Below are 16,676 nucleotides of genomic sequence, written 5' to 3'. Positions count from 1 at the left end.
GGGGGCATCGAACCGAAGACCTCAATTCACAATTCGCAACTCGCAGTTCGCAAGTAACTCGTTCGCATGGACAATTTATTTAGCGAGGTCGTCATTATATAATTTATATGCAGTGCAGAACTTTTAGCACGGCTCAGCGAAGCTCTTGATTTCCTTGACGGCTGGCAAATAATTAATTATGCATTAAGTTAACACTAAAAGGCAATTACGGCATTGTTATAGTTGTCAATTACCGACAGACAAACAGACACAGCGACTGACGGAGAGACAAACGGTTGAAAGTTTTGTAAATGCATAGAACAAAACTAATTTTCCACTGGAATGTGCAATAAACAACTGAGCTACTTTCATTTCCGTTGGCAAAAAGAGGAACTGCTCGTATTACACATCCTTACAAGCATGTGTCCTGTGGCTATTGTGAGAAATCACAGAGAAACACACTTGAACGGAAACATTCAGAGCGCTCATCTAGTTGGTAATGAAGGAAGTTATTGGCAGAGCGGAACTACTTACTTTCTTAACTGAATGGGGCAAAGGAATTCAAGGTACAAACTAGCAATGTCCTTAAGTAATTGAGTTGTGCTCATCACACAAAGGGAGTAACAATATTATGCTCTAGTGATTTATAAAGTTCGCTCTCTTGCTGACCAGCAAAGTAAACATTTTTCAGTTGTTGCCGCTCAATTGTTGCATGAATAATAATGCACTATGGCATCGTGTTAGATTCAGTTGCCTGCATCGCGTTTCATTTAATTAAGATGGCAAAACTTTGCACTGCACTGGGTCAGCAACCCAGAGAACTTACAGAGACAGAGTCAAGTAACTAATGCAATCGGCAGCAGCAACAACTTGCAAAACTGTCGCTGAGTGTGTCGTAGAGTAAAGTTGCAAGTTGCAGTGTCGACAGCTGGTTGCTAGTTGCGAGTTGCAAGTTCATAGCATTTACTTGGCAATCATTACTAAGTTGCTTCAAATGCAAAGCCAATTTGTGTGGTGCTAGTTAACAACTGTGCTGGGAATGCCGTCAGCTGGCCTGTGCTGTAATTTCTAGCCGCTCTTTCTCTCTCACTCTCTTCTTGTTAGTTATGCCACGTAGCTGCGCTTCCATAAATCTGTTGCATAAACTTGCTGGCTGAGGCAGGAGGCAGCTGCCTGGCACATTAACGACATTGTTGGCCCAATGAAAGATGCATGAGACAGGCGCGTGCACTACTAACAATGAAGGCGGAGGCATTCAGCAATAACAATAATAACAACAACAACAACAATAAGTTCACCTGGACCAGGTCCAGGTGGCATGCCACCAGGTCCCCAGCTCGTTTGGTCGACGCAGCACGGCAAATACTTTATGCGATTATAATAAAGTAAACTCTATAAAGTTGTCATATTCAATTCCCCGCCCCATGAAGAGGCATAAATTAGGCTTATGGCCAGCCGAGTGAGCATAGCGAGAGAGAGAGAGAGAGAGGGAGGGAGAGAGAAGGCAGCTCTATCATTACATTGGAGCATGAAACATATCATATTGCTGCTGCTATCCACATTTCACACACACACACACACACACACACACACACACACACACACACACACACACACACACACACACGTGCACACACACAACCATTGATCGATCGATTGAACATGAAAATGTCAGCACAATTAAGCTCATTGAATCAATTTGCACCCGCAGCTGGTCAGCTGAAAGTGTTGGCGTTGGTCTAGCCCAAGTTCAACACTCGAGGATGCATCACGCAATATTTTTCCAGAGCTTAGAGGGAAAACTCGTTTATAGCAGCGACAGAACGGCAACGAGAGCCGCATATACATACATATAGTCTAAGCCTTTAAGGCCTGCTAATTGAGTGCTTATCGATTAACGTGCGGAGACTCGCACATTAATTATATGGACACGCAACTGCCGCGCAGTCAAATGACAAGTGGAAGAAGAAGCAGAAGAAGAGTGGGGAAATGTGGAGCGCTTTTCGCACGGGTATCTTTAATTTGTGTATTCAAAAATGCGCGCTTGCAAGGGCATGAAATATGAGAGTGCGTATCATAAAACGTAGCACAGAAATTGGCGCACGAACGGCCACGTACAACAACAACAGCGACAACAAGAGCGACAACAAGAGCGACAGCGACAGCAGGAGCGACGTTTACTGCGACATCTACAGGACAGGATGCTGCGCAGCAGGATAATAACATCAGCAGCATAATTAATGTTGTTGACAACCAAGGACAGCGAATGCTGCTCGTTGCTCTACATGATTAATGCCATTATTATTAATTTTGGACACGTTAATTGCGCATGCCAAAAATTTTAAACAACTTTGCTTGCTCGCTCGCTTGCTTGCTTGCTTACTTCCTTGCTTATTTGACTACCTCGACTGTTGCCTGCACATTGCACATACGCAACGTTGTACCACAGACAAGCCGAGACACAAAGTGAGTTTTACCCGCAAAAACATTCAATTAGGAAAAACGCAGGCACGGTTGGGTTGGGGAAGGGAGGCCAACAGGCGGCTTGTAAGCAGACAAGCGAGGCAGCTATTCGAGTCAGTGGCATCATCAAAAACGCATCAGTGTCATTAGGGCTGGGTGGCGGCAGGCATTTGCTCTGTCATTTTATGGCCATAGCGACTCCTTTTGTTGCCCCAGCTGACTGCTGTTTGAGCTGCCTGCTGCTTGCTGCCTGACTTTTTGTTTACTTTTTCGTTTCGTTTCGTTTTTCGCATGGAAATGACAAGGACAAAAGGGGCACAGTAACACCACAACCCAGAACCTGAGCTATGCAACAACTGTGTCAAGCAATTTTCAGCTCGAATCGTTTGTGTATCTAGCACTAAATGAGCGCCATTCCAGCGACATTGTCGTACGATCTGTGGCACGACAAGTGGAAGGGAAGGGGGAAGCCTTGGCAATCTGCAGCATGTGTCGCCAACGCATTTTTGCAGTTGTTGCACAAAAACAGAAGCCAGCGTTAAGTTTCAATGGAATTATCATTGTCATAATCATAAAAACACATAGCACACACACACACACACACAAAAAAACCAACCACAGATGTTGTGCAAATCGACCAAGCCATAGCACATGCTTACGAGTGTGATATATGCCTTGATTATTATTACACAATCAAAACTTTGACCACACTCGGTTGATATCATCAACGAATAAAGCACCATAATATAACTCATTTGGCGCAAGTTGCTTTATAATAAACAAAATGAGAGGCTCATATGAAAATAATTATGTTAACAAAAAAACTAGTAATCAATATCAAATAGTTTTATTGCACCGCCAATGCAATAAATTTCTGTTGATCCCAAAAGTATGCTACACTTTTTAATTATACTTTTTTAAAACTGTTAACAGCAGCTTTCCATGGTGGAAAGTGATTTCAAATTGTGCTTTGAGCTGGTATCGTTACTTAACTTGTGGCTAATGAATTCTGCTCTTGCGGTAATTATTTTTTCAAACTTACATTACATCAAAGTTAGGCAGATAGTTTTCAACAATCTTATTATGCTAGGAACTTCTTTTTAACCATAAAAAGTTTGTTAATTTCCACCTACAATGGTGGCAATACGCAATAAAGAATTGATTTATATTACGTAAACGCAACTTTTCAAGTATACGTTTCGTAATAATATATTTTATATTGTATTATGTATTACGTATACGTTCTTCAGAAAAACTAACCAAATAGAAAATGTTAACTTATAAATATTTTATAGAATATAAAAACTTCTGTTTAGAGATTGTTGAAGCAAAAATTAAACAAAAAACAAGAAAATCACCTTCACATTTTAAAGTAAATAACTACAACATAATAGATTTAATTTTTTATTGAACACAAGTCAACATGCCAGATTGAGTAACTTTGAATTGTAACAACGAAAAATGCACACTCAAGACAAGATACTTAAAACTTGCAAAAAAAAGTTAAGATCGCGCAGTGCTTCGAGCACAATTTGCACATTTTGAATGGCAAGTGTTGTGGCGGCATTTGGCATTTATGCGCTATCTTCCAGCCGGATGTAAAACTAACGCAATACGTATGTCTGTTTGTGTGTGTGTACATACTGGAATGTGTTAGTATGTGTGTGTGTATGCGATGTTTGCCACAAAGACAACGCTAAGTGGCCTAGGGGCGCAATTTTGCCATTGGCGCTCGTTAAATTTGCATGCGGATGCGCGCAAGCACACAACATATATATACATACATATATTTATATATGAGATATGTGTATGTATGTGTGTGTGCGTACGGCAACAATGCTAAATGAGCGCAACAGTTACACAGTGACTGTGACAACGACAGTTTGCGGTTTTGGCGTGCGTCGTTGTCTTTTTCAAAGAGTTTTTTTGCGTCTTCCGCCAGCCAGCCGAGGCAGCCACAATCCAAGTTCATTTGACATGCAACAAACGTGGCAAGGACAAGTCAAGTCAGCTGCAACCACGCCTCAACCCAACCCAACCCCAGCAACACCATGTTTGCCAAGCTGAAAATTGAAATTGTCTATGCGCTGCCGTCAGACAATTGGCAGCGTCGACGCGTCGTATGCGTAACGAGTCTTTTAAGAGACGACAAGCTATAGTAAAAAAAAAATGCTGCGAATGAAATTATTCATCACTTTGCGCTGCTTCTAATATTTATTTAAAATTTCGCTTTGATTAAAATGCACAGACACTTTATGTGGCAGCGCAGGCAGTAGTTGTTCAGTTCCTTGAGAGAAAAATCTATGCCAGCCTTATGAATTAACAAAAGCAACAACAACAACGACAACAGCAACGAACAGACGAAGTAGATAGAAGAAGGACACTGACGCGCTTGTAATTAAAACTTAGTGTACACTGCTCGCAAGAAAGTTCATTATGCGCGCTGCGAGGCCTGGCAGGCAGAATTGTTGCTCCAGACCAGGAATGCTGTCAAATTCATAATCTGTGGCGCATAGTTAAAGCGCTGCTTTTGGCTCAAAAGAATAGCTGCTGCTGCCGCTGTTGGCGTTGCTGCTGTTGACATTTGAAATACCAGCCCGCACACACCAGACAGATGACTTTGTTGTGGACAGCATACAGCCAACATGCCATTGTTGGCCATACTCCACGCCTATGTCCTGTGTTGTCCTTTGCTATCTGTGGTACGCTGTGCCGTGCTGTCAAAGCAAACGCGGATATTAGCGCATGATTGAAAGCTGCCCACCAAAAATTGCATGTCCTTTTGTGCAGCTGGTTCGCAAATTAGACTGTGCTACGCACAAATCCCGTTAGGAGCCCTCATGCAGCTGCTGCCTGCCACAAAAACAAAAAAAAAGCGAAAAACGAGAAGCGAAAAGCGAAGAAAAAAAAGCAAATCAAAATGCCAAACGCTTATCCGACGTTGCCCATCAATTTGCATTTGACAAGAAGCCAATATTTGATGAATTTCAGGCAACTGATGAACGCTTGAGAGCAGCTGCAGACTTTCTAGTTTGTGTGTGTCACCTGCTTTTGGCCAACAGCCCTTTTGTTATCACCCCGCCAATGGGGTCCTTTGTTTGCTTGATTAAATTATTTTTCATTATTTGGCAAATGAAAGCAACCCGGCTACCAGTCAGAGCGCCACTTGAAGGCAATAACAACGGCTGGCTTACACATTTAATAAGTTTATTATAAGCAAAAGGCAAAAGGCACAAACAAAAAAAAAGAAGAACGGAAGGGAAAGCAACAACAACAGCAACAACAACAACAAATAAAGCGTGCCATTATGAAAAATCTTATCTAAAGGATGGCATGAAAGGCGCACGGGATTTTCTGTCATTGAGCTGTGTCAACATGCCGCCAAACAACGGCAATTTCAGCACATACCCAGCAGCAATATCAGCAAAAAGGGTGTTTAACATGCGCAATTCATTAGACTCGCAACAAGATAACTTCTCTCGAGACGGTTGTCATCTACAAACTCATAGTACATTCGGCTACTGGGTATTTGCCCATTTCAGTTGCTCACAGTGAACGGTAAAAGCTACACGCCGTAATTGCTGATTTAAGTCAGCTTTCGTGTTTGTCTTTGGCCATCATCCTGTTACGTTGCCTGCTAAACTTCTTCCTTAAATAATTAAACGTACAAGCTGCTGCCAACTCTGATGCTCCATGCAACATGCACAAGCTTTAAGCTGCTTTAAAAATCACATCTTTTGCGCCCTTTCGAACTGTGTAAAGCTGGGAGAGGGAGAAGAATGAGATCCGCTTGCGGTCAGTGAGCCAAACCGCAAGGACACCAACTGCTGCTGCACTTTGGACTTTGGCAAAAGACAGGATTACTTCTATTACCTTGACGACAGAAGGACTAAACAACGCATTAGCGCTCAGCTTCATATCAAAGCCATATTTTTAGCAGTGTCCTGCGTTGGTTGTTCTCCAATCTAATTTGTATATCCACCATTTAATTTTGCTATTTTATGAGCATCACTACAAAGGCAAACATAGTGTACAAAGTATTTTATTAATTCAAAAATTAAATGTATTCGCAACTTGCATGGTTAGTTGCAATTTGTAAATTATCTTCAAGTATCAAATTAATTTGTTTGGACGTATCAGCATCTTAGCTACTTTAAGTGGATTGAATTTTCTATACCAAAAGAAATCGATTCCATATAATGCGTTGAAGTTGCTGTATAGGAAATAAAAACAAGAATATTTTATTATGAACTACAATTATTTCTATAATACTTATTCATAATATTTACCTATTAAAACAATCTCCATGCCACCAGCCACTTTTGTAAGCAACCGCACAATTGCTAGAAGCTACATCATTGTCGCGGTCGAGTGTAGTGAATTTACGGTTTTGACTGTATCTCATCGCATCAACGTTAACACTTCCCTTGAATTCACCCAAACTTCTCAGTACATATCCTTGGCTTTCATCAGATATTTTAAAATCGTCATAACGCGCATATTTCGAAGTACCATTTAAAAAAACCAAATGCATATAAAGCTCGTAACGCTGCGAGTTTGTGAGTCGATAGATATTTTCCAAACCAAGGAAAAAATCTTTATCGAAGGATCCGAAACCTTTGCGGTAGGTAGCCCAATCTCTATCAAAACTCTCGTTTCCGCCAACTCGCTGTTGAATTACTATCCACCCAGGCCCAGCTAACTGACTATCACAGAGAACACTGAAGATACCACTGCCTAAAACTTTGATTTCACGATACCCAGGATATTGTCCAAATGGAACACAACTAGAGGGAATACTATTTTGTAGTGCTTCATTTAATTTATCAACCTCACCTTGACATACTTGTTGATCTTTTTCTTTATTTTTTAATTTTGTTTGACTCTCGTCGAATTGCACTTCAATTTTTTTAAGATTTTCTGTCACGTTTTGAATTTTTGCATTATATCCCGAAATATTTTCATCCTTTTCAATAACACTAGAATTTAATTTTTTCAATTGAACCTCGCAAATTTCTAAATTTTTTGATTCAACTACTAATTTTTCCTTGCATTTATCAAAATGTTCGAAAAGTTTGGAATTTGGTGTTAATCCATTAATAGTGTTTTTTTGTAATTCAATATCAGACTCTAATTTATCAACTTTTTCTTTATATAGTTGCAATTCATTTTCCTTACTTTGTATTTGGTTTTTATACTGATCTATTAGAGATGCCTCCTTTATAACTTTTTCATGCAATTTTACAATTTCATGATACTTGTCCATAAGATTCGAATTCAACTCGCTTAGCTGCTTTTCCTTAAATTCACTTAGTTCTAACTCATTTCTAATTTGACGAAAGTAATCGAGCATTGGCTTCACAGTTTTATAGGTATGAGGGCCGCACTGTTCTTCAATTTCTCGTTCGGATTTACACGTCTGTCCAAATGAAAATAAAAACACTTTTTACACTTGTTGTTATATGTTATATTATATGAATTTTCTCACTTCTTCTGTAGTAGCTGTGGCTACAAAGAATATTTCAAGTATTAGTACTAGGAAAATTGCTTTTTCCATTCTTCCGACCATTTTCAAGCTTCCGACTGCATTCAATAAAGATGATTATAGAACTAATGTAATCTACCTGAGTGTAAAGATTCAACAAAAACAGAGAAAAGGTCAATTGGTAGTATATACTAAAGAGTATATATTAGTATTATATATACTCTGACGCTTGCTGTGAGAGAGTTGTTTCATGATAACAGACATAAATTAAGCTTGAGTGGAAATTCAAACACTCGAAAATTTATTGCTACAAATTTGTACTTGTAAATTTATAATACAAATATTATAGGCATATGTTTATTATTTATTATTTCAAATTTAAACATATTATTTTAAATTGATTTGAGTATGCAAACATTCAGTTCAAATTCAGACTCGCATTTCTTATTTTTACATTTTGTTGAGCGACTTCTAAATATAGTTGGCACAGTCTTAGAAATCCAATCAAAAACATAATTGAATTTGAGCTAAAATTATGACCAGCTTTAGTTGATTGAGAAAAGCAAATAGGATTGTTTATTTTTTTGTTTTTTTGGTTTGTAAACAGAAGCTTTGACCCATTTCAGGTGCAGGTGACAATCAAGTTGAGTGTGGTACAGAGTTTTGATAGGACGCAATTAGCATAGAAATTGGCTTTTTTTATGTGTGTTGCATGATTGAGGCACAGATCTTAAGAAGCAATTTTGGGCATAAAGATTGCGACAGCCAGGCAAGTGTTTTGGGCCTTAAACCCGACAGCAGAAGTTGACAGGTGTCAACGAGGGGTTCGTGGCGCACATGTTGCAAGGATTATGTTTACATGCCACAAAAAGCGCTTGCTCGATAACAAAAGGCTTAGCTATCAGAGTGTTTGTTTGTGTGTGTCAGTCTGTGTGTTGGTGCTGCGCTCGAAGAATTTAAATGTTACAAATTGTTTTAAGTAATTCAATTTCCACTCAATCAACAGGCCATAAAAGTCAAAGTCAATGCAACACCCAAACAATCGACAAAGTATTTTCTATGTGTGTGTGTGTGCGTGTGTCTCAAGATCTCTATGTTTTGCAGTGTGCCTAACTCAATTTTGCTGCTGAGAAATTTGCACAGACAGCGCCAAGGAAAACTTATCGATTTGTTGGAAATTATATTTGAAAACTTGAAAACTCAATTTGACGTTGCAATTTTAAGTCCTGTCAGAGCTGCACCCAACTTGCCGCCCTTTTTGAAACGCTTCGTCGTCAGCTTGTTGCCGGCATCATCAGATGCAACAGTCAAGAAGTTCGACCTGTGGACAAAGTTTTTGCCAAGTCCTGTGAATATTTAGTTTTAAATAATAAATAGCATTAGCAGCGCACAAGCAAAAGAAACAGTAAAAGAAAATCAGTGGAGGGCACAGTGGCGAAGGCACTTCAAAATCAAGTGGCATGGCCGGGACAAATCGTGCCACAACATAATGAGCGGCAAGTACCACAAGGACCAAGGACAAACATAGCAGCAGTGGCAGCAACAGCGGCAAACGGATGCAAATGTCGCAAGCAAATTGCATTCGCCATCGCGGTGGCAAGACTCACCTCTTGCCGCTTTCCACTTGCCACTCACAGCTTGCAACGTTCTGCTAGGTTGCCAGTTAACGGCCACAAAATTAGTTTAAACTTAGCGGAAGCAAAAGCAAAGACCAAGACCGGCATCAAGTGTAACAGCCGTGTAGCAGTAACAGTACCAATTTCATGAAATTCCTTTGTTGCCACTTACAGATGCTGCACCTGCTGGCCGAAGACAGGGCCAACCACAAAGAGGACGTCAACCAGAACTGGGCTGGCAATGCACACAGACAGCTCCTTCGCAGCGCTGAATAACTTACGAATTATTATCGTAAAGAACTAGGAACGAACACAATATCAACAATAACCAAGAGCAATTGCAAAGTAACCAAGAGCCAGAAAAACAAAATCAAAGAAAAGCCAGTAAAATGCGTTCGCTAGCCAAGTCTTCGACTTCGGGCTTTAACAGCAGCGACGAGGACCTTAATGGCATCAGCGAAATTGATGCTGGCAATAGAACCGAAAATGTATACTCTATCAAATCGAACTGGATAACAGAATGGTAAGAAATTGCACAATCCTATTCCATTTTTATTTTTTTTATTAAAATATTTATTTATAAGTCGAAATCGAAAATTTATTAAAAGTATTTACAAATTTAAAGCATATTAAAACTTAAATGCTAAAATGATCAAAATTATTTAGTCATTTAACAAGCATGGGAGAATGAGATTAAAGTAATGTACGCATGTATATATTTATTATTTATTTTACAATGCCGATTGCTCCATCTTCACTTTGCTTCTACTAAGTTAATACTAATTAAAAACTACTAAAGATTAAGTATACGTATGTTTACATTTAATATATAATATATGTATGTATGTCAGTATGTTAATATGAAGTTAAGTAACATACTAAATATTAAGTATGTGTGTATGTATGTACACAATAAAGAAATACGCATAATTAAATATGTATATTTACAAAATAATACTAAATGATTATAATATAATAAATACTACTACTATACTTTTTAGCGCTTCATATGATTCTAAGTTATAAATAATATATATTTATTATGTATTTAGTATAGATTGCTCATTCTTCACTTTGTATGCTTATAATTATGTCAATACTCAGTTTAAAAAAATACTAAATATTAAATAGACATAAATAGTACATATGTACATATTTACTTTATAATACTGTCTGCCCTTTATAACCCTGTAAGTTAATTCTAAGTTATAAATACTGAATATATACAATATATTTAGTACAATATGATTGGTATAGAATATAGATTGCTCCGTCTTCGTTTGCTCCGTCTTCGTTTTGTACTATTATAAATTATGAGAAATACAAAATATTCATATGTACTTCCTTAAGTTATTAGTTAAGTTCATAAATATATTACAATATTCATTGCTGCAGCTGCACTTCTAGGTTTATTAAGTTATTAATAAATATTAGTTATTCGACTGTATACAACAAATATTGTATGAGCAATACTTATTGCTGCGGTTGCACTTAGAAATGAAATTGTAAATTACGAAAGATATTTATTTAATATTACTGACTTATCCAACTGCACTTTGTATGCATTGAAGTATGCTAATTAATGTTAATAATTTAAAAAAATACTTAATATTAAGTTAAGTGAACAGTTAATATTTACATTACAATGATTTCAACAAATTGTCACATTCTAGGCGCATACGCAAAGAGCGTGAGAATCTGTGTCGTGTCTTCTACAATCGTGTGATTGAGAACGCCGAGTGCAAGCGATTTCTGGAGGCAGCAAAGATCTATGGCGAAATCACGGACTTCAACTCGTGGCCGGCCAATGAGCAGCTGCAATGGTATCGTAATTTCGGTGTAAATCTAACGACCTTTGGCCGGAATATCTCAACGGAGGCAACTGCACCTCCGCTGGAGGATAGTGGACCGTCGCCAGTGTTGCCACCGTTTGAGACTTGGCAAACGATTGCGATTGCGCTCTGTTTGTTCATGTGCATTCTGCTGACGGTGGGTGGCAACATTCTGGTGCTGTTGGCCTTCATTGTGGATCGGAATATTCGGCAGCCCAGCAACTACTTTATTGCCTCGCTGGCCGCCACGGACATGTTGATTGGTGAGTCGAGAATTTTCCTGGAATTCGTTTTAGTTTTTATACCCGCTACCCATAGGGTAGAAGGGTATTATAACTTTGTGCTGGCAGGAAATGTATGTAACAGATAGAAGGAGGCATCTCCGACTCTATAATGTATATATATTCTTGATCACCATCAACAGTTGAGACGATCTAGCCATGTGCGTCTGTCCGTCTGTGTGTCTGTCCATCTGTGCGTATGAAACACTGGATCTCAGAGACTATAAGAGATGGAGCTATAAGTTTTTTTCGACAGCATTTGTTATGCCTGCACGCAGATCAAGTTTGTTTCAAATTTTTGGCACGCCCACTTCAGCCCCCGCAATTCAAAAAAATCCCCGCAATTCTATAGTTAAAAAATCGAAAACTATAGTATTTATGATTCCTGAAAATTTGATTGCGATCAGATAAAAATTGTGGAACTTATAAAAGAAATACTTGTGTATGGGCAAAATCGCCTACTTACTAGGGTTCTTAGTTGCTTTGGCCGATAATCTGGTATATTGTGCCGCCTATGGTATATTTTGAATGTGGTACTACATCGATATAACAAATATAACGTTTGGTATATTTTTAGTATTTTTGTATTATTTTCGGTATATTTTGAAAATAATACCGCAATATTTTGCTTTATTAAAAATGGGTAGCGGGTATCTCACAGTCGAGCATACTCGACTGTAACTTTCTTTCTTGTTTTAAAATGGGTAGCGGGTATCTCACAGTCGAGCACACTCGATTGTAGCTTTCTTACTTGTTTATATTTATTTCCATTCAATTTGCAGGCACTGTATCGATGCCGTTCTATACGATCTATGTGCTACGCGGCTACTGGGATCTGGGACCGTTGCTCTGCGATCTCTGGCTATCCGTGGACTATACCGTTTGCCTTGTTTCCCAGTACACGGTGCTGCTGATCACCATCGATCGCTATTGTTCCGTGAAGATTGCGGCCAAGTATCGCAGTTGGCGCACACGAACTCGTGTCATTTATATGGTGTCGATCACTTGGATAATACCCACGCTGCTCTTCTTCATCTCGATCTTTGGCTGGGAGCATTTTACGGGTAAACGTGATCTCTTGCCGGGCCAATGCGCTGTGCAATTCCTCAAGGATCCCGTGTTCAATACGGCCCTGATCATTGGCTACTACTGGACCACATTGATTGTGCTGTTTGTGCTCTACGCCGGCATCTATAAGACGGCCTACGACATGCAGAAGCGCAGCGAAGCGAAGCAGCGTAAAATGCAATCGATGGTGGCGTTGAGTGCTGGTGCCATGTCCGGCATGGCGGGGCATGCGGCTGGCATTGGTGTCATCGAGGAGAAGATACTGAAGACGAAGGTGCAGCTGTCGAGTGCACTCAACGAAATCGACAGCGGCAGTTGCACGACAACGGTGAAGCGTTTAAGTGGCTCGGGACAGGCGAATCCTTTGGCCCAGGCCAGCGAAACGATTGTTGAGAAGATGACACCCGAACAGCGACGTGCGTCGGAGGCAAAGATCGAGGAATCGAAGCGTGCCGCAGCCGAGGCGGAGAAGAGCGAACGATCGAGCAGTCCGGCGTTTGATTCCGATGAGGAATCGTCGGTGAATCAGACGCAACAGCTGCTCAATCAACAGAAGTTGGCCAATATGCGAAAGCGTTCGTCCATCGGTTTGGTGTTTGGGGCACAGGCAGCGCTGCTGGCGACACGCAGCAAAGGTAACTTGCAACTGAGCACCACCAACTCCAAGTCAATTGAGGCGATGCACTCGATGGGGCCCAGATCGCCGCACCATCATCACCTAGCACACCAAACGAGCCTGCAGCGGGCGCAGAGCAAAGAGGAGGTGGGCATGGGGCAGCAACACGCTCAGCAACAGCAACAACATCACTATCATAATTCCCATCATCATTATCATCACCAATATCATTATCATCATCATCAGCAGCAACAGCAGCAACATCAACATCAGCATGCACATACGCCCGTTGAGCGGCCCAAGCGCACCTCCTGCTCCACGCTCTCCCAGATAGCCGAGCATGAACGCCTCATTGATTTCCACAACAACAACAAGCAGCAACAGCAACAGCAACAACAAGATCTAGACAAACAACAGCAAGCACAGCAGCAATGCAATTCCGATCCCATGTCACCCGTGGACCTGGCGCCCATTGAAGTGCCACACGAACAGGTGCAACAATGCCTCGTCCAAGCCATCTTGCCGCCACCCGAAGCCTTTCAATGCCCCACGCCCCTGTCCGACTATTCGGATCGTCCCTTTGGCAACTGCAGCTCAGGCGCTGACAGTGAGCTGGCCATGACCTATGACCTGCTGACGAACAACTCCGAGTTGCGTTACATGGACGAGAGTTCGGCCATGCAGAATAACGACAGTGTGACCAGCTGCTCGCAGAGTGTGCGCTCACAACGCGTCGCCTCGAGCAGTCAACGCAGTGCCATTCCACCACCGCCACCCGCACGTAAACAGCTCCAAACCAACAGTTCCCCAACCGCCACCGCTACCGCTACCGTCACCGCAACCGCAACCGTTGAGCCACAATGCAACCAAGAGGGGGAAACTCAATCCCAGTCACAGTCACAGTCACAATCCCTGGAGCAGGTAGCCATTGAAAAACGTCTTCTCGTCTCATACACAGGCATCGAGGACTTTGCCAAGGTGCGACGCGAGAGCTGCATCGAGGCCATCTGCCTGCTGGATGTGCCCGGTGGCAAGCATCAGCAGCCGGAGAGTCCACATCGACGTGCCTCCAGTCCCATGGAGACGAGCAGCAAGGATGCGGTGCTCTATTCCCCGATGCCACCGCCACCCAAAACACAATCACCAACAGTTGCAGCTGCAACGGCAACGGCAGCCACAGCAACCACAGCAGCAGCAGCAACCACAACAACTGCAGCTCAACTGGAGCGCATCGATGAGCGCGAAGCGTCCGATAGTAATACCAATAAGATGGCATCCACATCGGGCACCACCAGCAGCTCGGCTGGTGGCTGTCGAAAGGATGCCAAGGAGCAGCTGGATGGCGACGACGGCGGCGTCTCGCGACGCAGCTCGAGCAAAAGGCATTTCATGCATTCGATTGGCAAGCATTTCAAGAGCAAGAAGGCGCTGCCCCTGGTCATGGGCATTGGCGGGGGCAGCCGGCAAAAGTCCAAGTCGGAGAATCGGGCACGCAAAGCGTTTCGCACCATCTCGTTCATTCTGGGCTGCTTTGTGGCCTGCTGGACGCCGTATCATGTGCTCGCTTTGGTCGAGGGCTTCTGCCGCGATCCACCGTGCACCAATGAGCATTTGTATATGTTCTCGTATTTTCTCTGCTATGCCAACAGTCCAATGAATCCCTTCTGCTATGCGCTGGCCAATCAACAGTTCAAGAAGACCTTTATGCGCATCCTTAAGGGCGATCTGCACATGACCTAAGCGAACTTCTGACTGCGAATAGAGCATCCTTGATTCCCGGATTCGATTTGACATTGCATTTGAATCACACATTAAAAACACACACACACTCGGCACACAGCATTCCCGTGAGCCCCCGAATGCCGTGTGTCCACAAAATATACCATAAGATAACCTTAATATCGAATATCTATAAATGCTCCATCAAATCGAATCGAATGGGATGCTGTCGACAGTCGACGCCGATTGAATTCTAAATTTAAAAGGTGTCTGTGGTGTGCTAAGTAAATGTAATTTAAGTAGCCAAAGGTGTGTGTTAGTTAGAATGGAAACTATTGTTTACGATACAATACAAATACAATACAATACGATACGATATGATATGATATGATATGATACAAGTTGGTATTAGGTTTTGAGGCGAATGTTTTAGACAATAAATAAATTAATGTTTATATACTACATATACTCTATGAGAAGCATCCCCCAAAACGTACACAACTATCTCTATAGCATACTAAATATATAATATAGATAAATGTACTTCTTACATAATCCCTGATGCGATAACATATCCCCACAACATTTTTATTTGTTTATATCAGACATACACGATCGTATATAGAGCGAGAGATGCAGATCAGCTCAGCTCTACATACATATGTATGTATATCAGCTAATTGTGAGAAAATATCAATGTATATTCTATACTCAAAGTATACAAATAACACATGCATATTGAATACCCATTTCAACTGAATAAGTATGTGTGTAAGAGAAACGCAAATAATTATATTGTGTGTACTATATTGGAAACTATAATATCCGTGTATAAATGTCAATTTCTGTGCGCGCGCAAACTCCCGATTAACGATGACCGATGACCGATTTATGATGATCGATGAGCGATTAACGATGCCCGATGACCGATAGACAGACGAAAACTGGAAACTACAAACAACTGCTCAGATTTTGGGTAGTACAAATATATAAGTAAATATATCCAACAATATTTGTATTATAAGTGTATACCATACATACATAAAAAAAAATGTTATGTATGTTATTTCGCGTCTATGCCGAGCTGCCTCAATAAGTTGACTTTAATATAGTATTTTCAATGTTATTGTTATTGGTTAATCTATTGTTTTTTGTCTTTTCTATCTCATCGTAAGCCAAGTTGCCTCACTGAGTTCATTCTGTTGAGATTGTGAAACTGTTATCAGTTACATTTTTGAATATCTGTTGTTTTATAGTCTAAATCGATTAGTTAATTAAGCATTTCCTTTTCCTTAGCACCTAAGAAAAGCGTGTTACAATAACTACAACATTAAATAAATACAACATTTATGTCTGAGAAAATAAACAAAAAAAAAGATTTTATTATTGCATTAAATCTTATGAAAAAGAGGAAAAAGTTTGCAGGTCGAAAGAACAGACAAAAAAACGAGTAAGATCTCATTCTTAAAAATTAAGATAAAAAAAAATGAGTTGCAGTAAATTTTAGCCAATGATTTTTGAGAAAAATTCGCGAAGGTTCATTCAAGGAGTTCAGAAATTTTAGAAAAATATCTAAAATAATATTCATAAAAATATTGGTAGCTTATAATCTGTGAG

General features: G+C 40.6%; 2 protein-coding genes across 3 annotated transcripts in view; one reads left to right on the top strand and one right to left on the bottom strand.

Moving 5' to 3' along the window:
- Positions 1-16,412, top strand: part of LOC117576729 (probable muscarinic acetylcholine receptor gar-1) — a 108,680-nt gene extending 92,268 nt beyond the window's left edge. For both annotated transcript variants that reach the window (XM_034261751.2, XM_034261750.2), the window contains exons 2-4: positions 9,718-10,066; positions 11,217-11,638; positions 12,439-16,412. In XM_034261751.2, coding sequence (XP_034117642.2) covers positions 9,933-10,066; positions 11,217-11,638; positions 12,439-15,080 — 3,198 coding nt within the window. In that variant the 5' untranslated portion in view covers positions 9,718-9,932 and the 3' untranslated portion in view covers positions 15,081-16,412. The remainder of the gene's footprint in view (positions 1-9,717; positions 10,067-11,216; positions 11,639-12,438) is intronic.
- On the bottom strand, positions 6,493-8,034 carry LOC117576736 (fibrinogen-like protein 1). Its single transcript, XM_034261763.2, has 3 exons — positions 7,931-8,034; positions 6,732-7,861; positions 6,493-6,655 (listed from the first exon to the last, which is right to left on the bottom strand). The coding sequence occupies exons 1-3, from the start codon at positions 8,009-8,011 to the stop codon at positions 6,556-6,558; spliced, it is 1,311 nt and encodes a 436-aa protein (XP_034117654.2). The 5' UTR covers positions 8,012-8,034; the 3' UTR covers positions 6,493-6,555.
- Positions 16,413-16,676: the final 264 nt, after the last annotated feature.

The sequence above is a fragment of the Drosophila albomicans genome, chromosome 2R (genome assembly GCF_009650485.2).
Source record: "Drosophila albomicans strain 15112-1751.03 chromosome 2R, ASM965048v2, whole genome shotgun sequence".
In the NCBI taxonomy this organism is placed as follows: domain Eukaryota; kingdom Metazoa; phylum Arthropoda; class Insecta; order Diptera; family Drosophilidae; genus Drosophila; species Drosophila albomicans.
Note: the sequence above shows the minus strand (reverse complement) of the source record. Positions and strands in the feature narration are given on the sequence as shown.

What these genes read in the sequence shown, in the direction of transcription:
- LOC117576736 (XM_034261763.2), bottom strand. Translation starts at nt 8,011, where the DNA reads ATGGTCGGAAGAATGGAAAAAGCAATTTTCCTAGTACTAATACTTGAA. An exon ending in CCACAGCTACTACAGAAGAA is followed by an intron (nt 7,862 to 7,930) that starts GTGAGAAAATTC and finishes TCATTTGGACAG; the next exon opens with ACGTGTAAATCCGAACGAGA. An exon ending in CATGGAGATTGTTTTAATAG is followed by an intron (nt 6,656 to 6,731) that starts GTAAATATTATG and finishes TTTCCTATACAG; the next exon opens with CAACTTCAACGCATTATATG.